The sequence below is a fragment of the Vulpes vulpes genome, chromosome 11, assembly GCF_048418805.1.
Source record: "Vulpes vulpes isolate BD-2025 chromosome 11, VulVul3, whole genome shotgun sequence".
Taxonomy (NCBI): domain Eukaryota; kingdom Metazoa; phylum Chordata; class Mammalia; order Carnivora; family Canidae; genus Vulpes; species Vulpes vulpes.
In genome coordinates this window covers 25,033,923-25,058,481 of record NC_132790.1, presented here as the reverse complement: position 1 = coordinate 25,058,481, position 24,559 = coordinate 25,033,923, and the positions used below count along the sequence as shown (strand labels likewise).

General features: G+C 54.5%; 1 protein-coding gene across 3 annotated transcripts; it reads right to left on the bottom strand.

The window, feature by feature from the left end:
- Window positions 1-1,254: 1,254 nt before the first annotated feature.
- On the bottom strand, window positions 1,255-23,813 carry P2RY2 (purinergic receptor P2Y2). Of its 3 annotated transcripts, none has more exons than XM_072727358.1 (3): window positions 23,444-23,813; window positions 1,338-8,867; window positions 1,255-1,289 (listed from the first exon to the last, which is right to left on the bottom strand). In XM_072727358.1, exon 2 carries the CDS (start codon window positions 8,861-8,863, stop codon window positions 7,730-7,732), a length of 1,134 nt encoding a protein of 377 aa, XP_072583459.1. In that variant the 5' UTR covers window positions 8,864-8,867; window positions 23,444-23,813; the 3' UTR covers window positions 1,255-1,289; window positions 1,338-7,729. The 3 variants fall into 3 exon arrangements, with proteins under 3 accessions (XP_072583459.1, XP_072583460.1, XP_072583458.1); XM_072727359.1 differs by lacking the exon at window positions 23,444-23,813 and adding an exon at window positions 22,961-23,152; XM_072727357.1 differs by lacking the exon at window positions 23,444-23,813 and adding an exon at window positions 22,919-23,139.
- Between the last annotated feature and the right edge of the window lie 746 nt (window positions 23,814-24,559).

Genomic DNA, 24,559 nt, shown 5'->3' with positions numbered 1-24,559 from the left:
TGTTGCTGGAGGTAGTCAAGGGAGGGCCTTTGGCAGAGATTGGTCAGAATTTGCAGAACAGGGAGTTGTTGGAGCAGTCAGCAATCCCATGTTGAGAGCACAGGAGTCCTCGAGGAGTGTTACTATTAGATCAGTTTGTATTCTTCTGGAACCTGTGAGTCTAAGTACACAGGTGTTTAAGGGTGAGCTTAGATCGTCTGAGGTGGGCATCATGGCTTGATGAAGCTCTATTACTGTTTTGCAAGTCACAATATGTTTTGCAAACTGTGTTTTCTCCGTTTCAATTCTCCGTCCTACCCCCACCTGGCACTCTCCAGCACCCTGGCTGCCAGCAGGATCATTTTTCTTTCATCACCCCGCAGGCGGAGGTGTGGACCTCAGTCCCCGTTCCTGCGGCTGCAGCCACTCTGGCCACCAGGGGGCAGCAGGGCAGCGTCCGCGAACCGGGGACCTAGTGCTGTAGACGCACAGCCCGGGAAGGGAGGTGGGGAAGGGAGGTGGGGAAGGGAGGTGAGCCGCTGCTCCAGCTGAAGGCCTGGGTCTGATGCTCTGAACTGTCCCTGTTGGCTTCCCTTTGTTCCCAGGAATTCTGGGACCGAGGAGCAAAAAGAGGAGGAAAATGAGGAGTATGGAGGGAGAGGAGCTGGGGAAAAGGAAGGAGAATGAGGCATGAGGGGAGTAGAAAGGATCCACAGAGCTGGCAGGCCGGGATTTAGTAGGAAATTAAGAATAGAGAGCTTAAATGAATTGGGCCATGAAGCACGCCCACACCGGGCCCTCGCCCCACTCCCCATCTCTTCCTGCCATCCCTAAGCCCATCTCCTTCCATTAGCTGGACCTCCTGGCAGCCTCTCTTCCCTTTGCTTCCTCCAGGCTGGCCACCCACTCAAAGCCCTTCTGTCTCCAGGTATCTGCTCCGTGTCTGTGGGGACTGCCCTTCCCCCTCAGCAGTCTCCTTGGAACACAGATGTGACAACTCAACACAGACATAAACACGCACATACACGCACGCACGCATGCACACGCACGCACACATTAGCCCAGGCCACATGGTGACCCATGCAGTAGGCTTTGAATTTCCTCCCCCACATTTTGCAATTGCTCTGGTCACAAAGGCTGGCCTAATAGTTTAATCCCACAACAAGGTGGGACTTTTCATGTGGCTGCTGATTTGGAATTTGGCTCCAGGACATCGATCCAAGGATACGCAGGGGTAAAATACCCCACTTTCAAAAGACCTGAAAACCACTGGGGTCAGACACCTTCTCAGAGTTTATTACCCCAACCTTCTACCACCCCCCCCCACCCCCACCACCACCCCCACCACCCCCCCCCACCCCCCCCCCCCCGTGCTGATCCTACAAGCTGCACACTGGGTTCAATGACCTCAAAAACATCCCTGCTGTTGTGAATTCCCAACCAAGCCAGGGGAGGGGTGCTCTAGGCAAGTCACTCAGGAGACAGGGGTGGAGGAGTTAGAGTCTCAGCAAGAAAGATGGGGCACGCACAGGCTGGGTGAATGAAGAGGATCTTGTACAAAGCTGTGGGCTGGTATTGGGAGGGCTCCATGTGCAGGGGGCGATGAGGGTCACACCATCCCGGCTAGAGAAGCAAGGACAGCAAAAAAAGGGCTGTGGCCAGTCCTGGGGAAGATACACCGGTCCCTTCCCTCCTCCCCGCCTTGCCCAACACTGGGAGGAGAGAGGGCCCCAAAGAAGGGGTGAGGAGGGTCCTCCCAGCCCCAGGAAAGAGGAAGGGGTGGGCATTCATGTCATTGGCATCGGAACCCTAAGCCGGAGTGAACTTTGTTACTCACAAGTGACTCAAAGATTTGGAGTTTGCCAAATAAACAATTTATGGATGGGAAAGGGAAATTAGACATGCAGCAGGCAGTACTGGTAGGAGGAAGATAAAACAGTGAGGTTTGTGCCTTGCCGCATTCTTACTGTTCAGTAAACTGGAAAAAGAAGTATTAGCCGTTCCATTTTACAGACAAAGAAACTGAACTTGTGGTCACAGAGCCGGTGATGGTTGAGAGGGGCCACAACACTGCTCCTCCTGCCTCAGCCTCCTTGTGCACCCCAACCTCCTTCTTTCCCCAGAGTGGTTTTGTGACCACTAAAGCCACATTTGGTTAAAAACAAAAAACAAAAAACAAAAAACAAAAAAACAGGGCTGAATAGAGTGCTCCAGGTTTCCAAGCTATCTCCCTGCCACTTCATGTCCCTTGGGCCTCTCTCTGGCATGCCCATAGGGGCCCCCCCCAGGGCGAGCTCTCAGAAGGCACAGCTGATGAGGGCAGCAGAGGCAGCCGGAGGAGACAGGAAGCCCTGGCCTCACATCTAGTGTCCACACTGACTGCTGTGTGACCTTGGGCAAGGTGCTGCTCTCTCTGGGCCTCTCGTCCCTCTAAATAGTCAAAGGATTCCTGGGGTCCCTGCCAGGAGAGAAAACTGATTCCAGCTGGTCATGTCTTCCAGGGGGCTTACATGAAACCACAACAGCCTTCAGGAGTTAACAGCCCCAAGAAGCCATGTCCAGGTGGGGAGGTGAGGAACAGGAGAGGGAGGCCCACACAGTAGGGGCATGGAAGATATTTTGGGGTAGGCGGATCTCCTGTCACAGCTGGACAATGGTCTAGGGCAGCCATTGTGCTGGGAGTGGAAAATCCTTTTCTGACTCCATCTCCCAGGGCTGAAAATAGTCCAGGGTGAGCCCCTGGGGACTGAGTCTGGGGCCAGGAGTGACTGGCCCAGCCCAGCCCATTGTTCCTGGCTGGGACAGGACTAAGACTGGACACCTGGCTGAGCTGGAGCCAAGAAAGAGGCAAGCTCAGGAAGCCATACCAGAGGAAGAGTGGCTGGGCAGAGCCACACCCCACAGCAGATAGGGAAACTGAGGCTCAGAGAGGTGAAGGCATTCAGCAAGTCACATGGTGCACAGGGCAGAAGAGGATGAGAGCTAGGCTTCTGGGGTTCATCTCCACCCCCCGCCAGTGCATGCCGCTTGGAAAGACAAACACATTTGCTGCAGTTGGGGCACTCCGGGCTAGACTCCACCCTCTGCCCTGCAAAAGGCAGGGGCATCAGACGTTGGATCAGCTGCACTCCAACCCACCGTGGGGTGCCAATGGAGTTGCTTTACCTCTCTGTCACTTGATGCCAGGGGAGAACTGCTGCCAACTCTAGTCCTCAGAACGGAGAGCCCAGGGAGTCTGGGAAGTGCCTGGGGGAGCAACTGTTAGTTGTGCCTTTGCTGAAGATCTAGGTAGCTGAGGCCCTAACTGAGGCAAGAAGTGGGAAGTGGGAGGCAAGGGCCCCAAGCTCCAGAGAGTGGCCCAGAGAGGGCAGGCAGCTGGCCTCAGGTCACACAGCAAAAATTGCCCATTCATTGGCTGCTCTGGCCCAGCTCCCAGCCAGTCCTGCCACCCTGGGTCTCAGGCTCTTGGTTGAATGAAGAAGTAGTTGCAGCACCCTATGATGGAGACCATCAGGGAGAAATGGTTAAGCCTTTTGCTATGGGTGAGTGGGAGCCTGCTGGTCCATAGGGGCTGGCTATAGAAGCTTGTTATCAAGGGCATCCTTCCTTTCCCCTCATCCTCCTCCTCTTGCTTCTCCCTGCTGCCCTCTCACAGCCTGGCACAGGGACAAGGTTCTGTAAGCAAACACAGGTCCATGGGCCTGAAGGCCACCCAGTGCCACGCAGGGCAGAGGGTAGCCCCACACCTTATCCCAGGGTAGACCTCCTTACCTCCTCCTATATCCTGGGGAAGCCTTCGTCCCAGGAGGCCCACTGTTGCTCACTGGCTGGACATTCCTTTCCTTCAAATAATGTATCCTAGTGTGGTTATATACTGCATTATGTCGACTCCATAAGGGCAGGGTGCAGCCAGTTTGCCTCTGTATCACCTTGGCACAGAGCCTGCCATGTAAACGCCTACCATGTGCCAGGTACTGTTCTAAGTGTTTTGTGTGTACTGACCCAATGCCCCACATGGGTGGTAGTGTGTCCTTTTGGAAATGAGAAAACCGAGGCCCTGCAAGACTCAGTAATCTGCCCAAGGTACCTCGGCTGGAGGAAATGGAGACAACGCTCAAACAGAGGGGGTATGGGCATCAAATCTGTGCTCTTAACCCCATCCCCACTACACCACGCTTTTCATTTTGAGTCACCCGAAGGGTTGCTTACAGACCCTCCTGCCCAGCAAGTGGCATGGGTTACTGGAAAGGGAACTAATGTGGGCATCTGATGGGCCTGGATTCAATCCTGACTCACCCTCTTACTGCCCGTATAACTTGGAGCAAGTCTTCACTTCTCAGAGCCTGTGCCCTCATCTGCTAAATGAGGATAATGTGTCTATTTCACACAGTTGTGGGAAGAATAAATAATAGAGATGAGAGGGTCTGGCATGCTGCCTGGGACATGGGGTAATGCATGTGTATCCTTCCTCATGAGCTTGACTCTAAACAGAAAAGCCCAAATCTGCCATAACAATGGTGGTGGCAGAAGGGTAGCTTTGGGGGTCTGACCTCCCTCCTGGGACCTGGGACGCATGCCATCCACAGCAGAGATACCCTCCCACCCTGCCCCATGTGCCAGGGCCCCTGTCCTGGATACACAGAGCTCACCGAGAATAGTTGCTGCAAGCTGGACAGCAGGCCTTTCCTCCCCACCTCACCCCACTGCCCCCCCCCCTCTTCTCCTCTGCCCCTGACCTCAGTGCCACAGCTCTATCCAACAGCTCCAACCACCAGGATGGGAAGAGCTGGGGCAGTGGGGGGTGAAAGCAGGAATCCCACAAAGGCACCGACCTGAACTAAAGGGAGCAGAGCAGCAGGGCCAGCCTGAGCCCCTGGCACACATCCAGGCACCATGCTGACCTGCAGAGTGACCTTGGGCAAGGCCCTCTTGAGTCTACAGCTGGGCCTGGATAATCCCTGGGGTCCCTGTCAGGTGGCTATGCCCTTTCAAGCGGCCTTCAAGAGTCAACAGCCCCAGGAAGTGATGTCAGGGCAAGGAGGAGGGGTGGCTGGGAGGGACCAGGGAGGCCTAATGAGTAAGAGGAGATATTTTGAGAGCAGGCAGGTCCCCTCACGTCACTACTGGACAATGGTCTGGGTTTGAGAGTGGAAAATCCTGCTCTTACTTGGGCTGAAAATAGCCCAAGGCAGGAGGATCAGGAACCTCACCTGCTAGGTGGATGGCCTGGGCATTGAGCAGCAAGGCCAGGTGGCCACTTCAAGGGGTCAGGCGGTCTGACTGGGGGCCAGGGGTGGGACCCTCTTCCCTACCCCCGCCAGTGTCTAACCCTGGATTAGATGGTGGTTAAGGCCCTCCTTTCCTCTAGATCCTTTGTCCTTAGAAAAGTGCAGGTGGCTGGTTCAAGGAAGGCTTCCTGGGGCCAGGCCATAGTGTTGGCTCCATGTGCTGTAGGGCCCTGGGTTCTCAGGGTCTCCAGGGCAGCTGCTGGGGGGGCGGCAGGCAGGCAGGACATGAAAGGGATGGGAACTAAGGGAACTTGGGCCTGTGATGACCATAGCCCTACCCCTAACCACAGATGCACACTCCGGAGCCCCCCAAATCAAGATGTATAACCTCCTGCCTCTGGGCCTAACCAGGGCTAAGGGAATCTGAGCCCAGCATTTAGACTCTAGGGTGTAATCTTACCTGGGTTCCTATAAACTAGGATGGGATCCAGCCTGAGCAGCAGCTGGTAAGAAAGAGATAAGCTTGAGCCTGCAGGAAAGGCTCAAGGACAGTCTGTAAAAGATAGTCACAAAAAAAGCTCATAGGGACTGTGGTTACATTAACAGAAGTATAGAACCTAGAATGTGGGAGGTAAGCCTTTCACACTACTTTGAACAGGTCGCCCACATTGCACAATGCGGGGTAATTTTTCTGGGTCATGGCTTGTGATGGGTCCCTGTTGTAAGAAGGAACTGTGAAGCTACCCTTGGCGGGGGGGTACTCCATTCTGACAAAGTAGAGTGGGAAGGGTAAAGAAGTTATAAGAGGCAGGCAGCATTTGCGGGGAGAAAAGAATATTCTTTCATAGGGCAAGGAATCTCCCAGAGGGAGAGGGAGTGAGTCTTTACATTTGAAATTAAAAGTGAAGCCCTTCAGGTTTGCCCAACTCCTGCCCTAAGGCTGAGCTGGGCCCTGTCCAGCCGAGCTCTACAAATCTCCGCAGTGGTCCTGGCTGGACCCAGAATCTGTCACAGGTGAGAAAGATCTTCCTCACCCTGAGCTTGACCTGGCCTGAGCACCAACTATTATGCTGTAACAGAGGATGGGGCAGAAAGAGAAGTGAATCTCTCCTATACTAAGGCCCAGTGCAAAGGAAACCTCAGGTAAAGGCAAGGAGGGAGCCCTGACTTGGTACCCTCTCGACCCACTGTAGCCTCATTCCTGCCTTGAGCCTGGGTGCCAGCTGCCCAGCCTGCTTCCAGATCCTGCATACCCTGCTTTCCTGCCCCCATATCTTTGCCCGGGACACACCCTGCACCTGGATGTTCTTCTCTGATGAACTGCTTTGCTCAGAAGCTACAGCTCAGGAGTGTCCCCTGCTCCAGGAAGCCTCCCTGACCCCCTGGTCCCCAGCCCCAGCCACTCAGCATTATCTAGTGGTGTGCTGGAGCATCTCAGACCTGCTTGCAAGAGCCAACTGTTAAATTTTCAGGAATTTCGCAAGGAGGCTGACATCACATTAGTAGTCTGAAATCGGCCAAGGCAGGAGTATTTGCACCATGGCAATTGGCAATGCTACAGATAAGGGGTCCCCCTCATGCCCTGGAGAGCCAGTTAGATGGTTTAACATTTACCAGCACATGACTGGCCATAGCCATTAAGTCCCAAACTGGGGCATCCCAAGGACAGGACCCCATCTGCCTCCTGTCTGCACCCAGTAAAGCCAGGCATAAAAGTCAGTTAGCTTTAAAGTGAGGGATGACCTGGAGTCTGGAGAGGGGATCCTTGACGTGAGACTAGCACTGAGGCAACTAGTGGGAAGGCAGGTGGCAGAAAAGCACAGGTTGGAGAAAGGACCCCAGTGTGGGCAGCAAGAGCTCCTTAGTCTGCATCCTCATGCTCAAACCACACAATAGGGCACAACGCAGCAACAGCAACTTCAGTAGAAGTTATAGCCTGAAACTGGCTCCTAGCCCAGGGAAGCCTCCAGATGGGTCTATGACAGTGGTTCCCTGACATTACCTTCCTCTCTCAGAGGTGTGTCCATTGTGGCATCCACACCTGCCCCAGAGCCCTCTGTAGGAAGCTCTGGCTCTGCCCTGGCTCCTTACCAGGGTCCTTTGGTCAACCCACAACCCTGCCCCTCCTAGGCAGCTCAGGCCTAGACTATGTGACCTTGGTAAGTCACTTTCCTCTCTGGGCCTGTTTCTCCATTTGACTGGATCAGGCTAGATACCTGGCAGGCACAGCCTGTGGGAGTCAGGCCAGGGGCAGCACTGGCCCCTTACCGTTGCCTTTCTTGAAACCTTGTTCCCCAGCTCACACACACACATTGTGACTGGCGTCATAGGGACTGTTGAAATCTCTGGGCCACAGAGAACATCTGCCAAATGACAGAGCATCGAGGTCAGGGCTCCCTTGACCATCAGGCATGAGTCACTAACGGGCCGTATCCAGGGAGGCTAGCCCATCTGAAGAAGTCCTAGTCCCTACAGCCCCACTCCCACCAGATAAACTTGCACAGGCCTGAGGGGTTCGGGTCCTACAGCCGGATGTCCTTAGTGCTCTCCCCACCAGCTGGGGTGGACTCTGTCCGCCTAGAATCCTCACTGCTGGTGGACACATCTTTTATCCTCTTGACATCAGTTCTGTCCAACCTGTGCAGGCCCCGCCTGCGGCGAGCCGGGGCAGTAGGGGTGGGGTCTGTGGGCGGCTTGGCATCTCGGGCAAAGCGCACGAGCCTCTGGCCAGCCAGGAAGTAGAGCACCGGGTCCAGGCAACTGTTGGCGCTGGCCAGTGGCCGGGTGATCTTGTAAGCCATGTTGACGGCGTTGAGGGCGTGGCAGCTGAGGTCCAGCGAGCGGAAGGAGTAGTAGAGGGTGCGGGTGACGTGGAAGGGCAGGAAGCAGAGGGCGAAGACGGCCAGCACCACGGCAATGGTGCGCACCGACTTGCGCTTGGCCCGCGGCAGGCCTCCCGACGCCCCGTAGGCCGGCTTCAGCAGCCGCCGAGCCATCAGCACGTAGCACACCAGGATGATGGCGAAGGGCACCGCGAAGAGCAGGCCCAGCATGACGGAGCTGTAGGCCACAAACTGGCTGAAGAGCTCGGGTGCAGAGGTGTCGTGGCAGGTGATGCGGCTGCCCCGCACGCTGGTGGTGACAAAGTAGAGCACGGGGGACTGGCAAGCCAGCACCAGCACCCACACGGCGGCCGCCACCCGGCGGGCGTAGCGGGCCCGGCCCCAGCGCAGAGAGCGCAGCGGGCGCAGGACGCCCAGGCACCGGTGCACGCTGATGCACGTGAGGAAGAGGATGCTGCAGTAAAGGTTGGTGTAGAAGAGGAAGCGCACCAGCTTGCACAGCACCATGCTGAAGGGCCAGTGGTCGCCGCGGGAGTAGTAGTAGACCAGCAGCGGCAGGGAGGCCGCGTACAGCGCATCGGACACGGCCAGGTGGAACATGTAGGTGGTGGACGCGTTCCAGGTCTTGAGGCGGCACAGGAAGATGTAGAGCGCCACGGCGTTCAGACACAGCCCCAGCACACACACCACGCCGTAGGACACGGGCAGCAGCACGTACTTGAAGTCCTCATTGAAACGGCACTTGTAGCCTAGCTCATCCCCGTCCCAGGTGTCATTGATGGTGCTGTTCCAGTGGTCCAGGCCTGTGGCCATCGCCCTGGAGGGAAGGGCGGGGTGGGGAGAAGAGCCATAAGGGTCATGACCAGCGCTCGGCGGCGGGGAGGCCTGACACACTCACCTGACTCGGGAGGGTGCCATGAGGTACCCCATGCACGCACAGATTCCCTGGTTAAGATCCACCCAACCACATGCAACACTTTTGTAGCCATCTGACCTGGCTCTCTCTCTGGACCCAGAGGGCCTGGAACCTTGGAACCCAGGGACTTCGAGAATGCATGAGATCCATGCAACTTCAGAACAAGGTGTGGGCAAACCACATCCTGAGGGCCAGATGCAGCCCACCCATCTGTTTCTGTAAAAAAAAGCTTGACTAGAACACAATCATACCCATCTATTTATGAAGCATTGAATAGTTGTGACAAAGACCGTATGTTCCCCAAAGCCTAGAACAGCTACCATCTGGCCTTTAAGAAACAAAAACATTTGGTGATCCTGCTCTAGAACCTTCAGGAGCACAGCGTTCTAGATCAAGGATCCTGAGCTCTCGAATCTGAGGATCTGGGGGCCCAGAGTGGTGTCATCTCAGATTCACAGAAAGGGGTCTTTAAGGATGGCTGGCTCTACCTCACATCCAGTGCCCACTGCCTGCTGAAGCATTGCTGGTCAGTAGGCAGCCCCTATCTTCCTGGAGGCATTAGAAAGTTCTTTCCTCTAGTGGCACCTGGGTGGCTCAGCTGGTTAAGCATCAGACTTTTGATTTCTAGTCATGATCTCAGGGTTGTAAGATTGAGCTCCCAAGTCAGGCTCTATGTCGGGCATGGAGCCTGCTTAAGATTCTCTCTCTCCCTCTCCCTCTGCCCCTGAGCCCTCTCTCTTACTCTAAAAAAAAAAAAAAAAAAAGAAAAGTTCTTTCCTTTAGCTCATCTTTCCACTCTCTGGAGAGGCTCTGGTCCCATGCCTTGTATTTTGGTATTTGAGGGAGTATTTCCAAGGGTCTTCCCCTTTTGTCATTTATTCACCTCTCAGCAAATAGTTTGTAGGTACTCCTATATTCTGGTACTTTCTGCATTTGTAAATAGCAGTCTGCTCCCTGGGAGGCTACCAGATGGGACAGTGACCCTCCTGAAGAGTCCAGGGAAGTCTGGAGTGGAGGTGGAAATGGGAGCAGAAGTGTACTTATTTTTCTGGGACAAATTCAGCTTCCCCTAGGCCTATGCAGGTTTTCTTCACACGCCACCACTATCCTGATGGTGTTTTACCTTGTCCCTAGTGGGTATAACACACCCATGGGGCTGACTTCCCAGAGAGTGAGCACCTGGACCATTGGTTGTCCACCTTCCTCTTCTCCTTACCCCCATCAATGTGACCAGTGAGAGCTCTCTCTCAGCTGGAAGGCAGGGGACAGACATCCCAGTCTGGAGGGCAAAGATGTGCCCACAGGTCCCAGGGGCCAGTTAGAAATCACAGCAGGTAAGCAGGTTTGTGACAAACACAAAGAGTAACTTTCTAACAGCAGGAAGGGGCAAAGGGAGCTGGTATTTTTCAAACCCTACTACTATGTATGCTTTATAAAATGTTATTTTCCTTTTTTTTGAAGATTTATTTATTCATGAGAGACACAGAGAGAGAGAGGGGGGCAGAGACATGGGCAGAGGGAGAAGCAGGCTCCTTGAGGCGAGCCTGATGTGGGACTCAATCCCAGGACCCTGGGATCATCACCTGAGCCAACCACTGAGCCACTCACGTGTCCCTACAGAATGCCATTTCCCTCCAGTCTTACAACATGCATCTGGAAACCAGATTCTCATGCCTGGTTTTCCACTGAAAAGTCTAAGACACAGACCATTCAAATAATTTGGCCAAAGTCACATAGCTAGTGATGGCTGTGACTCCTATTCAATTCCACCCCACAAGGGGTGGAAGGGGCTATAGGAAGGATGTAATGAACTCCCTATTTGGGGGGTATGCAAGTGGCTCTTCTGGTAGTCTGCAGAAAGGCTTGTGTCCTGTGTGTGGATGTATCTGGGAGGACAGAGAGGGCAGATGACGTGGGAGTCCTCCCCATCCTAGGAATCTGGGGTTGTACAATTCTCTTCGTCTTGGAACCTGAGGTCCTGAGAGGCTGGGACTCGGGGATTCCAGTAACAACCACTCTCTTAGACCATGAGTTTCCTGCCAAGCCTGGCCTCCCAGCAATACTTCAGGGTCCCCAAGGTTGAGATTAGGGGGCTCAGAGACACATAGATCCCTCAGTTTCCCTTCTCTCCCCATCCCCCAATCCCAGAACCTTCTCTCTTTCCTGTTGTCAGCCAAGGTGCAACTGGGAGGAAGGGAGCATGCACCTCCCTCCCAAAGAGTTAAGTTCGTCTCCAAGGAGCCAGGGCTGATCCAAGGTGAGGAGGCAGGGCCGAGCTGTTAGGACCCCTCTTGCCCAGAGCCAGGACTCAGGATCCAGCATTAAAGCATTTCCTGTATCCCACCACTGCTCCATGGAGCCCAGTGTTGCCTCTACCTTGCTGCTGGAGCCACTGCATCAGCCTCCCTGCCTCTAGGCTCAGTGTGCCCCAATCCAGAGGGGCCTTTGTAAAGACAAAATCATTCCTTTGCTTGAAACCCTCTGTGGCTCCTGCCTCTTTTCAGGAGAAAACCCTGCTCCTCCTCAGTTTGGTACTGGAGGTTTTCACAACCCAGCCTCTGTCAGCCTCACGGGCCCCATCCTCAGTGACCTGTGGCTTCTGGAATACACCTAACACCCCTCAACCTGGAATCCATTCACAGCCCTTGTCTCTACCTGTTGGAACTACAACTTTCTATCCTTCAGCACAACAAACTCTAGCGATTAAGAACCAGGCTTCTGGAGCCAGACCACCTTTGTTTCCTCACCTGTAAAATGAGATGATTAATAGAACCTACAGCATACAACTGCTGTGAGGGTTGGGTCATTTATGCAGAGTGTTTGGTGCAGTGCCTGGCACACAGTAGGTACACTGTGCTGGTATGAGTTATAAGGCTCAGCCCAGATGTGGCCTTTTCCTGAAATCTTCGGAAAGCTCTCTCAGGCCACCAGTTGGGGTGGGGGGGAATAGCGACAGAAGGTCTCCACTAGAGGCTGTACAGCAGGTGAGTGCGGTGGACCAGGGGAGTGACGCTGAGGCCCAAGCTGGCGCCAGGCCTGGGGATGTCAAGTGGGGAGATATCTGGAAGGGTTAGGGACGGAGTTCAGAGCAACTGGCACAGAGGGAGTTTGGGTGGGGGAGGGGCCGGAGAGGGAGGCTGGCAGGATGCCTGGCCCAGGCCATCTCCTGGCTCAGGGATGGGGAGGAGGACAGGTAGGGGAGAGGGCCACTCACTGTCAGACACGGGTAAGAATGGGGTGCCCTGAAGGCATGTCATGGGATGTGGGGAAGGACAAAGGCTGAGACCATCAGATCCAGCACTTTGGAAGGTGGGTTAGGAGTTGCCGGCTCCCAACAGCTACAGGAGGAACGTGGAGGCCTGAGTGTGGGACTGAGGAGCTGTGGAGGGGGCATATTCCCTCCACCTTGGGGATACTGGCTTGGGGTGTCCAGCTCTATCACAGAACTGTAGGTGACGTCAGACATTTCCTGCCCTCCTGAGGCTCAGATCTCGCATGAGCTGAATCCCCCACCCTTGGAGAGATGGCACCCTAAAACTTCCCCATGAGGTGCTCTGCCCAGCGAGGGAAACACACACACCCAGTTCCCCTCCACACTGCTGCCCTGGCGCTTGGTGCCCAGGCCTGGCAGGTCTCTCGTCTAGGTCAGCACCCTCCCCCCACCTCTTCTCCTGCCCACCCCAAGCCAGAGTTAACATCTTTACACAAAGATTTTCTAGCTAATTACTAAGGGTGGAACCTCTGATGCTGGTTAGAGGAGTGGAGACTTCCCTAGGTCTCTCATGAACTGAGGAAGCTGCCCTTTCCACCTGTTTTAAGACATCCTGGCCTCCACCCTCCCAGGCCAGCTGGGGACTCCATTGCCATGGCCCCTGTCCAGACTGACCCTGCCTGCCCTCTCCCTCCACTGGCTGGCCCACCAACGTGTGAGTACACCTTTCCTCCCCCCAGGCCCTGCTTATGAAGACAGTCAAATCCCCAGCCTTTTCCCCTGGCCCTCACCTCTGCCTCTCCTTACCCCTAATGTCCTTGGGGTCTCACCCCCACCTCCCTAGAGACCATCTCCCACCTAACTTTGTCCAACACCACTTGCCAGCCCCTCTGTGCCCAGTTCTGGCTGGCCCTGCCTCATGAGGGCCCTAATAGGCTTACCTGTCTTTGCACATGTTGTTCTTTCTACCTTTCCCTTCCAGAACACATTCACACTGTACCTCATCTTGCCCACTCCCAAGGCTCTTCTCATATGTCACCTTGTTTCTGAAGCTCTCCCCTCTCCCACCCCAGACATTCCTCACACCCTATTGGGAATCTGTCCTTCTACCCTCTACCCCAACATATTCCAGGTGTTCCTAGAGGGTTGGGTCCTTTTGATTCTTTTCTCTATCCCAATCATCCAGCAAGAGGCCTGATCCAAAGCAGGTATGACAACGAGAGAATGAGTGAATGAATGAACGAAGGAACAAATGAATGAATGCATGAATGAATGAAGCAAGCAAGCACAAGAGGATATAGGAGACCAGAGGAGGCTAAGCTTTATGACAGTGGCTCTCCTTTCCACTATTCCTCTGAGGATCTACCAGAGTTGTTCTGATGCTTACAGATTTCTCTGCTACTGACCCTAAGTGGCCTCCTGAGGACCAGCTCACCTGAGGCTTGCCCTAGACAGGCACCTGGACTGCCTCTCTTTCAAGAGTTCTGTCCTTCTCTGGAAAGCCCAGGGGAATGCCTCCAGGGGGAGGGGAACTGGACCTAGGCATTCTGGAGGTGGGTCAGCTGTCTGAGCCAAGCACATTCTTTTATCTCGCTCATCCCTGGCTCAGGTCATGGGTCAGTCTGGATCAGGAGTTCCTGGTCCTTGTGCCCCCTACACCCAACCACTCACTTTGTAGGGGCCAAGCCTGGGCTGAACAGCTTCCATGCAGCATCTTCGCCTCATCCCCCACCCTCACTCCGCAGTAGATACTGCCATGTAGTTTTGTTCAAGGTCACACTGCTAGGAATTGAAGAGGAGCTTGACACCAGGGCTCTCTGGCTCTGAAGCCTGAAATCATCACAGCCTGGGATGAGGGAGCAGGGTGGAGATCCCCTCCATCGAACCCTGGTTCAGCATATACATGTGCACCGGCGAGGCCGTACGAACCTCCTGGCCACAGACCCCGTCCTCACAGGCCCATACCTGACCAGCCCCTGCTCTCAGGATGCTCTGCGCCTGCTTGGGTACCGTACTCATGAATGTGCAGGCCTGGATCAGGGTGCAGGGAATTATTCAGGAAACAGGAAAAACAGCTCCCCTGGCCTGGGGCTGTACCCAGCTTCTAGCACCTCTCAGGACAGGCCATGCTGTGGGCTCTGTGGGAAGTGGAAAGAGCATGGGCACTTCGGTTCCTGGTCGCAGGAAGTCAGCCAGGAAGAGCCCTCCCAGTCCTGCCTCCGATGCTCTAACCTTGGTCCAAAAGAGGCAAGCACGTGTGTGCTCGCCCCAGGAGGAGGGCCCTCTACCCACCCACACCTCCTGCTGTCTACCCTCAACTCCCATGTCCCAGGGATGGCTGTTCCTAGCCTCCTTCCCCAGGCAGCCCCTTTCACGGGAGTGTGGCTCTATGGGGGAAGGTGTTCCCCACATCCTGCAGAGCTGAGCTGAATGTCCAATGGCCCCTCCCTCCATCCTGGTCAGTGTTCCAGTCCCTACAGTAGCAAATAGTCAACACCTTCCTCGCCTGGTATACACTCAACAGTACTTAAGCCAACATAGTTTTGTTCAAGCTATGCCTCTATCTGGAATACTCCTCTCTCTCCCCTGTCCCACCTCTGACCATTCCTCCAAGGTGTTGTAAACCCACATGAGCACACACAAGCATGGACATACCCACATACCCAGAGACATACACAGTCACATATAGCCATACACACAGCATGAGCACACGTACGCATGCATGCACACACACACAGACACACACACACATACCATCCTAGAGAGGGCCTAGAAAAGCCTTTAGAAATCACCGAAACCAAACTCCCACTTGACAGAATGGAAACTGAGGCCCTGTCACAAGACCTCACCATAAGCCAAGGACAGAGCCGAGATTGGAGTGGGGGCCTTTTGGATTCTGGCCTTGGTTTCTGTCTTGTCTGCAAGGCCCTCATAGGCACTAGGCACAAGGTTTCATTGAGGGGATGGTTACGTGGTACAGGGACCCCTCTGGATGTGCAAGTCCCAGCATCCACCAGAACCTCAGACTTATCAGAGGGGAAGAAGGACATCCCCTTCCTTTTCCATCTGCTTCATTTCCCTACAATGGGGGAGTGAGTCTGGTGCCCCAGCTGGAAGCAACATGCAAGCCTCTGGCTTATGTTTCCTTTCCAGACCATTGCACCAGCCCACTCACTTGTCTCCTTGCCTTCACCCCACCCCTAGGGGCCATCTTTCATGCTGCAGTCACAGGGCTTCCTAAAACACAAATCTGACCATATACTGTTGAGCTCAAAACCCTTCCATGGCTCTGTAACACCCTCAGGCTAACATCCAAGCTCCTGAGCCTGGCATTCAAGGCCCTGGCTGACCGAACCCCCACCACCCCGCTAGACAACTCTCCCTCTCTGTCTCCAGCCTCATCTTCCCATGTAAAGCACAGTAAAGCCAGTTCCCATGGTCATATCTTTGCTCAGGGACACCCTCCCTTATCTTCTAACATGTGTATCATACATAACAAGAGCGGAGTGCTTCTCTTTACCAGGTCCTTATTAGACCTCTTCTCATTTGATCCTGAGAAGCTCAGAGAAGCTAATATCTCCAGGGTCACAGAGCTAGCAAATTCCAGAATAACCTTGATCTGTCTGACTTTAGGAATTGTGCTGATCTCTTTCCCTCCACAGCACAGACTCTTGGCTCCAGGAAGCTCTCTGACCAGCCTCTCTAAGCCCCATGACTCTCCCTGTCTGGTCAGTTATCTGCCAGAGGGAACACCCTAGCGTTCTACAACCCTAGGTACTAGAATCTGCTCTTCCAGCTATTTTCTCAGTGTGAAGCAACCCTGATGGTTACTGTACCCATTTTACAATTCAAAACAAAAACAAACTAAGGCCAGAAAGGGTAACCCAAGTTCTCATCCAAGGTCGCCAATGAGTTTGGGGCAGACCATCTGCCCCCTCTACCTGGCTCTACCTCTATCCTACCTGCGTCTTTCTCCTTGTAGCTAGTTAACTCAAAGCCTAGAGGAGGGGCAGAGGCAGTTTCCAGGCCTGCTGCAGAATTTCCAGGGTGGCCAGACAACATTCCAGCTTTTCTACTAGGGCAGTTCCAGAATGAATGTATTACCTACTCACCCGCCTACCTGGCTGGCCTGTCCAGCCTGGCAGGGGAGTGTGACCCATCACCACTCTGGAAACCCTTGCAGCCTGCCACTGCTGGGGGTGAGATACTATGATGAGAAACAGAAGACCGGGACTCTGGACACCACTGAGGGGCAGGGGAGGACAAGGAGCAGGTGGGAAATCCCATTCTGCCATTCCCAGCAGTGGTACCTGGACAAGTCAGTTCTGCAACCAGAGTTCCAATTTCCTTCCAATCTAAGAAGAGTACGCACTGCCTAAGGCTGTTGAAAGAGTTAAAGGAGATGATTTAAACTCATTTTATGAAATAATTTTAAAAGATATGACTTCAGCAAGTGGGGAAGGCAGGGAGGATGGGAACATGCCAGGAAGACAAGACGGGCAGGAAACTGACTATAGATTAAGTTTCCCACCCTGAAGGCCATCCTCAGAAGGGAGGGCAGTCCAGGAACCCCCAGGAGGAATGAGACCCCCTTATACTCCTTAATTCACTCACCCTTTACAAAGGTTGACATATCTATGCCTGTCCCCATGCAGGACACTTGGGGACTCCAAGGTGGGTTGGACCCTTCTATGATCTCAAGGAGCTCACTGTCAAGGTAGAGAGTGTAGGGGAGGATGGGGGAAGACCCAGGAACAGGCAATGACAAGTCAGGGTGATTAAGGCTGAAGGAAGCAGAGGCACCAGGGTTGAAGCAGCCAAGAGGGTCCCTAATGGGAATTGGGAGTGGGGTGGTCAGGGAAGGCTTCCTGGAAGAGGGGACACCTGACCTGGATTTTGGAAGACAGATAGGAGTCAGGTGAGTAGAAAGAGAAGAGGACCAGAGTGAGCAAAAACCAGAGCAAGAGACAGACTGTCTTGGGAACTGACAGTTATCCCTATGGCTTGAGGGAAGTAGAGAAGGCAAGGCTGGCTAGGAAACCGGGAGGATCTTGGAAGCTATCCTCTGCCCCCACCCAAATGTCCTCCACAGGGCTGAAGGCCAAAAGGCTCCAGCTTTGCTCAGTGTGCTTTCTGCACCACAAGCACCATGGCTAGTCTGGGGAAATAGCTGAGGGGTGACCTCAGATGTTATCAGCAAGTGTAGCAATGTGAATGTGAAGCCTCTGCAGCCTCTCCCAGGAGGCCCTTGGCTTCAGTAGCCTCTTTCAGAGGCTCTCTCTTTCTTGGGAGACCCTCGGACCCTGGCTCTGGGGGCCATGCACTGGAAAACATCTGAATATGGGACGGCCTCCCATGTTACAGATCAGGAGAGAAAGGCCCTACTCAAAGTCTGCTGTTCTAATTATATTCAGTATATTCTAATTATGTTCACCCCAGCCCAGAGCAGGACTCCAAACTACCTGTCCCTCCTCTGACCCAGCATGGCCCAGCCCGCACGGTGCTCTAGAGACACACTGCTCAGCTGAACCAGTTCAGAACCACAGTGCCCTGAACTCCACCCTGACCTGACCTATCACAGCCAAATGCCTCCAGCCAGGCTCAGGAATAAAGAACCCTGGGTTAAGGCTTCTGCTTAGAACCACCCATACTATGCAATCTTGGTCAGGTCAGTTCCCCTCTCTGAGCTTCAAGTTCTTCACTGAGCAGACGGGGAGAATCACCACTATTCCAGAAAGCTCCTGAGAAATGAGTAAGACAAGGAGGCAGGTGGTTCTCCATGCAGCTAGCAGATCAGGCTCCATCCTGGTGTGGGGACTGTGTCCTCCTATCTTAGCAAAGAGACACAGAAGCCCTTCCTAGCAGGGGGCCCTCCTGGGTCACCAGGCACAGGGGCAGAAATCACGGTCAGAGTAGGCAGGGAAGGCTCCTGGAAAGGGCTGTGGGCAGGGCTAGAGAGAAGTAGGAAGGGTCCAGCTTGGGAGGACAAAGGGAGAATAGAAAAGCCAATCACTCAATTCTGAGTTCATTAGTTCTAAGTGTTTCTTCAAGTCTGTTACTCACTGTTTCTGATAGCCTTTGGTTTTGAGATTCTCAGAACCACAGGAGTCTGGGCTTTCAGAGCAACATAACCATAGACCACTGTCCCAGGAGTCATAAAGTCTCAGCAAACACTTGCCAGTGTCCTAACCTCAGAGAGACCTAACCTCAGAGAGACCCTGCAAACCCAGTCTCAGATCAGACTTGGTCAGAAGCTCCAGTCTGGAGGGGGAGAAAGACACAGACATGGACTAATTCCACTCAGGTGATTAAGCCACAACCAAGAGAAGCCCAGGAGCCATGGAGCTCAGAGGAACTCCTTCCTAACCAGCCTGTGGAGGCTGTTCAGAGGAGGGGTCATTTGAGCTGGAACTTGATGGAAGATTAGGAGTTTGTCAGGTGGACAATGTAGGGAGGAGGGCATAGAAGGCAGACGGAAGGGCAAAAGCAAAGACTCTGTGTTGTGATAATGTGACCAGAGGGTCATGTGAGGCTGGAATGGAGCGGTGGGTGGCACAGAATGTGTGTGGGCCTGAGGGACTCACAAGAAAAGGCTTGAATGCCAGGTTGAAGAGCTTGGCCTCTATCCTGAGGACAATGGGGAGCCATGGCAGGGCTTAAGCAGCGAAGGACATAGTGACCTTGACAATGATGGTGCCACATGGAAAGTAGATAGAACAGGGGAGTCTAAAAGGAGGGAGATCAAGGAAGAGACTACACATCCAATGGTCCAGAGAGAGGCACTGGTCTCTTGGACCTGGATTCTCTGAGAGATGGGGAGCATCCTTGCTGGCCCACAGCACAGCTTTAGCAAGACTCCTCGACCCACAGCTGGGGCTGGGCAAACTGGGCACTCTACAGGAAGCCAGACCAACGCCAGGAGCCTCTCCTGAGTAAGGGGGAGAAGAGAGGGTCATGTGGACCCCAAGAAGCTTGAAGGAGGCCCTCCTCCCATGTTCCAGGGCCCAAGTATTACTGTCACTGTAAACACAGTGACGGGGTACCAGGGTAGAGGGCCAAGGAGGAAGCAGCTGCCCAGGAGGGCCCAGGCTGCCTGCCCTCTTGTCAGGGACTATAGTTACTCACCTTGGACCGGAAATACTAGGCCTAGGAAATGCTGTGACAGGGGAGCGGCAGAACTCCCCTGCTCAAGAACCAACTGTAGCTGTCCACAGAGCAAGGCTCTCATCTTCCACTATACATTCACCCCCACACGTTCATTCATCTCCCAAACACTCCCTGGCATCTGTGCTCAACCTGTGCTGGGTTATATGCATAGAGAGAAAGCAGGCTGGCCTAGGCTTACAATTGACCTCTAGGGTGAACACAGAGGTCAGGGAAGGCCCCACAGACAGTCTCCCCCCATCAGGATCTGAGGGCTGGGAGAGGCCAGCATTGAGAACCCAAAGGACCCCAACTGTGCATCAGCCAGGCCCACAGAAGACAGTGCAGGGAGAGAGAGATGATTTCACCAGGAGAGCCTCCACCTTTCTTCACCAGATCAGCTGGGCTTCCCTGGTCTTGTGAGTAGAATGGTTAATCACGCCAAAAGCAAGACCTAAAGTCATGTTTTCAGGGCAAGATTCAAACTTCCTTCTGCCTGAAAGCCAGAGGACCAGGCCTTACTCAGATGGAGTTTCTGTCTTGAATGGGGAGAGGTATGTTGGCTCAGGTAGGCAGAAGCCCTAGCTTTCATCTCAGCTCTGTGATCTCGGGAAGGAAACTCTCTGAGCCTCTATTTCCTCATCTGCAAAATGGGGGTAATAATTCTTCCCTCATAGGGTTGGTAGAGGATAAAATGAGAAACTCTTATAAACCGTTACTAGTAAGCTGTCTCTGCAGAGGATACACAGGGGGAGGAAGGCAGCAGTAGTTAAAATTCCAATAGCACAATCCCTTGTTACTGCACCCATGTTCTAGTATCTTCAAAATGCATTTAAGTCTCTGAGTATCACACTTCTCCCTGTGCACTGCACTCCACAGCTTATAACACCCTTTCCTGACTACTGGCTTAAGAATTGTCATAGCAACCCTGCATTTGAAGAGGTAAGGATCATCATGTCCAATGTACAGATGGCAAAACTGCCACCTAGAGGGTCACAGTGGCCTCTCTAAGGGCTGCAGCCAGGAAAGAAGCCAAATCACAGCACTCACCCATGAGGCCTTGGTGATTTCTCATACTCATTTAGCTGGTCCTTATAGGCTCCAGAAGCCTGGGAACCCTGTGCATCCTGGGCAGGAAAAGGATAGGAATGGAGGGGTCATAGCCTCACTCTACAGCCCAAGCCTACCAACCATTTATAAAGGTCACCCACTGTGATCCTCCAACTCCTCTGGCTAGACCCCTCAGGACAGCCCAAGGCAGGAAGAAGAGACTGACAATTCTTCCCTGCCAGGGCCCCCCAAAGCACATACTCTCCATATAGGACCTTACTGGTGCTATCCTTCTTTTAGAGGCTGGCAGAGCAGGAACTTCCCCAAGATCACCCAGTAAGTTTGGGGAAGAGCTGGGATGGGATCAATTGCAGGTCTCCCAGGTTCCCCTGGGGGAGGAAGAGTCCTAAGTGTCCTCAAATTCCTTGGCAGGAGCATCTGAGAAATGGGATGAGGGAAGTGTCTGGCCAAGGGATCAGGGCTCAGATGTAAGTGATGCCTGGATGGTTCTGATGTCTATATCTGACCTCCTTGTATAGCACTACTGAATCCATTCTCCACCCTGCAGCCAGAAATATCTTTCTGAAATGCTGCTTTGACCATGAATCTTCCCTGTCCCGCAAACCTTTTATGGCTCCCTATTGCCTTCAGGAAAATTTGAAGTTTTCTGCCTGTCCTGTAGTGTCCCAGAATACACTATTCCGGCAACCTATGCCACTTACCTTTTTTTTTTTTTTTAATCGTCTATTAAACTTTCTTTTTTTTTTTGTATATTTTTTTATTGGAGTTCAATTTGCCAACATATAATACCCAGTGCTCATCCCATCAAGTGCCCCCCTCAGTGCCTGTCACCCAGTCACCCCAACCCTCTGCCCACCTCCCCTTCCACTACCCCTTGTTCCTTTCCCAGAGTTAGGAGTCTCTCATGTTCTGTCTCCTTCTCTGATAGTTCCCACTCATTTTCTCTCCTTTCCCCTTTATTCCCTTTCACTATTTTTTATATTCCTCATATGAGTGAAACCATATAATGTTTGTCCTTCTCTGACTGACTCACTTCACTCAGCATAATACCCCCCAGTTCCATCCACGTTGAAGCAAACGGTGGGTATTCGTCGTTTCTAATGCCATGCCACTTATCTTAACGGCTGGATTCTAGTTTCCTCTTCTTTGTGATGACATGGAGCTCCACTGTAGACATGCCTTCACTGGGAAAGCCAGGGGCAGGAGGGCAGGAGGGCAGGGGGGCTGGGGGCGGGCAGGAGATGGGGGCTGCTACTGGTCTCTCAGTTCAGCTCAGCCCTGTGCAGGCTGCTGGCAAAAGAGAAATGAGTGAGCGCCAGTTTCTGCCCTCCAGGGGGCCCCAGGCCTCTGGAGAGAGAAGGAGGAGACTGAGACCGTAAGAGTCCAAGGTGGAACCAGGACTGTCAGCACTGGGACTTGCGAGAGCCAGAAGAGGCTCCAACCCAACTGTGGGATCAACCCATGAGGGGAGATCTGAGCTGGGCCCCAAGGCTGGGTAATTCTACAGCTGAGGAAGATGAGTCTAGGAGGGCATTTCAGGCAGTGAGTATAGAATACACAATGGCCTAAAGGCAAGAAACTGCCTAGTCCATGTAGCAGAACTACATGCCATCACTAGAGGGTGAAGGGTCAGGCAGGAGAAGGGGCTGGGGAGGTTGGCAAGGAGCAGTTCTTGGAAGCCTTGACTCCCAGGTTCAGGCTGGGTCTTGTTAGCCGGGGGAAGAGAATGGTTGAGATATGGGTTTCAGGAAGTCCCCTCCAGGGACTGACCCGACCCAGATCCCCAAGCAGTGAGCCTACCCAGGAGGACACTGGTACTGAATATGACCCGCACATCAGCAACACCAGACCCTCAAGTTCCATATTATTATTATTAACCCCCTTTTACAGATGAGGCCACTGAGACTCCGCTGAGGTCACACAGTGGCCAAGGCAGCATTGGAATACAGGTCTGAGTCTCCAGGGAGCTTTTGTGGGTTCTGCTTAAAGAATCTCCTTCCCAACTATTCCCACACACACGGATAACTGAGACTTTACCAAGGCCCCACCCTAGTCCTCAAAAGCTCCCCATTATTCCAGCCTAGAGCCCTAAACAAAGCAGGCACCTCAGGCTGCAGGCGCAGGGAAGCTGAGGATGCCATGCCCAAAGGAACAGCTTGCCATCAGCCCCACAGACCCTGGGCCTGGCCCTTGGGTCCGGCTCCTGCGGGGAGGGGGCCTACCTGCCACTGACAGCTGGGGAGGGGAGGTTTATTCAAACTAACCCTTCCTACAGCACCGCCTTCCAGATTAAAAGTCCCCTGAGAGAGGCTTAACTGTCCTTCCAGGCCACCGGCCCCGGCCCCGGCCCCGCCCCCACTTTCCGAGGCCCCGGCGGGGTGGGCGCCCAGAACGCCCCCGGGCTGACGGGCTGGCGGGCTGGCGGGTCTCCGGCCGCCGTCCCACGCCTCGGGGCTCCCCCGGAGCTCGCACACAAACACGTCCCGCAGGTTCGGCTACTCGACCCGCTCGGGGCGCGCGCACTCACCCAGACGCCCAGACTTCAGCAAGGACGCCGACTCCCACTCACCGGGGATCCGATCGCACTCCCGGGGCCCCGGAGCCCGGCGCGCGCGGGGGCGGACCTGCGCGGGGACCCGGGGCGCCCTCGCGGCGCTCAGGGCCGTGGCCCCCTCGGACCCACGGGGCAGCGCCCAGACCCCGGGGCGCGCCCGCGCACCTCCCCGCCGCCGATCCCCGCAGGCCCCCGCCCGCCGCTCGGCCGCGCGAGCCCGCGTCCCGCCGCCGCCACCGGCACCCACGTGCCTGGAGCCCCGCCCGCCGCGCCCAGCTCCCGGCCAGGCCGGCTCCGGCCCGGGCGGGGCGGACTCTGGAAGGACCCTGGCGCCGCCCCCTCCCGCCCGCGCCGGGACCCCGGGGCGCCGCGCTTGCAGCGGGCGGGGGCCTGGAGACCCACCCGCGCGTGGCGGGACCGAGGCCACCCCCCTGCCCCACGCGAGGTGCGGCCGGGTTTTCAGAGACGCAGAATTTGCAGAGTTAGTCGGGTGGGTACCTGAGTGGCTCCTGTGCTGCCCACCTGGAGACCTGTCTTGGCGACCCTGAGCCCTCTGCTGCCCGGAGCCTGCTGCCCTGCTCGGAGCACCACGCGGACAACTCTCCTCCCCTGCCCGTGACCGGGAGGCGCGGAAGGGTGTCCCCATTGCCTAGAGGAGAAATACATTCGGGGTCCTGCGTCTCTCCAGCCCCAGAGAAAAAGGAGCTAGGGGGAGAGCCCCACCTACGCTCCCGTTACTGGGCCTGATAGTCACTAGAAATTTCCTCCACAGCTGGCTTTTTTTTCATCCTTCCTCTTGAGCTCCTTCCTTTGAGCTGCCTTCTCAGACTACACACAGCGCTCCCTTCTCTGCTTTCAACCACACTCTGATGGCCTGCTCTGGTCAGGGACCCTATGTCTGTGCCTTTTCTAGACTGTAAGAGCCAGGAGGACAAGACCTACACCCCTTGCCAGAGTTCCCAGGAGTTGCTTTATACTTGTTGAATGCTGAATGAATGAATGAATGAATGGTCTAGGTGTCAGCTAGATACACAGCTTCAGCACTGACTTGGGGACAATTTGACCCCTAGATCCAGTCCCACTTGAGGCCTCCTTTTTTTTTTTTTTTTTTTCTTTTTAAGATTTTATTTATTTATTCATGAGAGACACACAGAGAAAGAGGCAGAGGGAGAAGCAAGGAGCCTGATGTGGAACTCGATCCCGGGACTCCAGGATCACCCCCTTAGCTGAAGGCAGGCGCTTAACCACTGAGTTACCCAGGCGTCCCTAGGCCTCTGTTTTTGTGACATAGAGGTAGTCACACATGCTCTCCCACCAACCGTATTCATCCATCTGGGGCTTTAGATAGTTGGTGTCTGAAAAGCACAGAGGAGGCCTCTTCCTGTGGCCAAGAAGCTTGCCCAGAGCCCTGAGGCCTTGAGTCCTGCTGGGCTTCACATCAACTGACTGGGCCTGGCTGCTGGCCCCAAAAGGGGCCCAGAAAGGGCCCGAGAAGGATACTGGCTGCAGCCTTGCCAGGAGCAGGAGCAGGAGCAGACACATACACACAGCCCTGTGCGGCTGTGCGGCCTCTGCAGTCCCCCGGGGACCTCTGCCTGGAAGACACAAAGGCCT

What these genes read in the sequence shown, in the direction of transcription:
- P2RY2 (XM_072727358.1), bottom strand. Translation starts at nt 8,863, where the DNA reads ATGGCCACAGGCCTGGACCACTGGAACAGCACCATCAATGACACCTGG.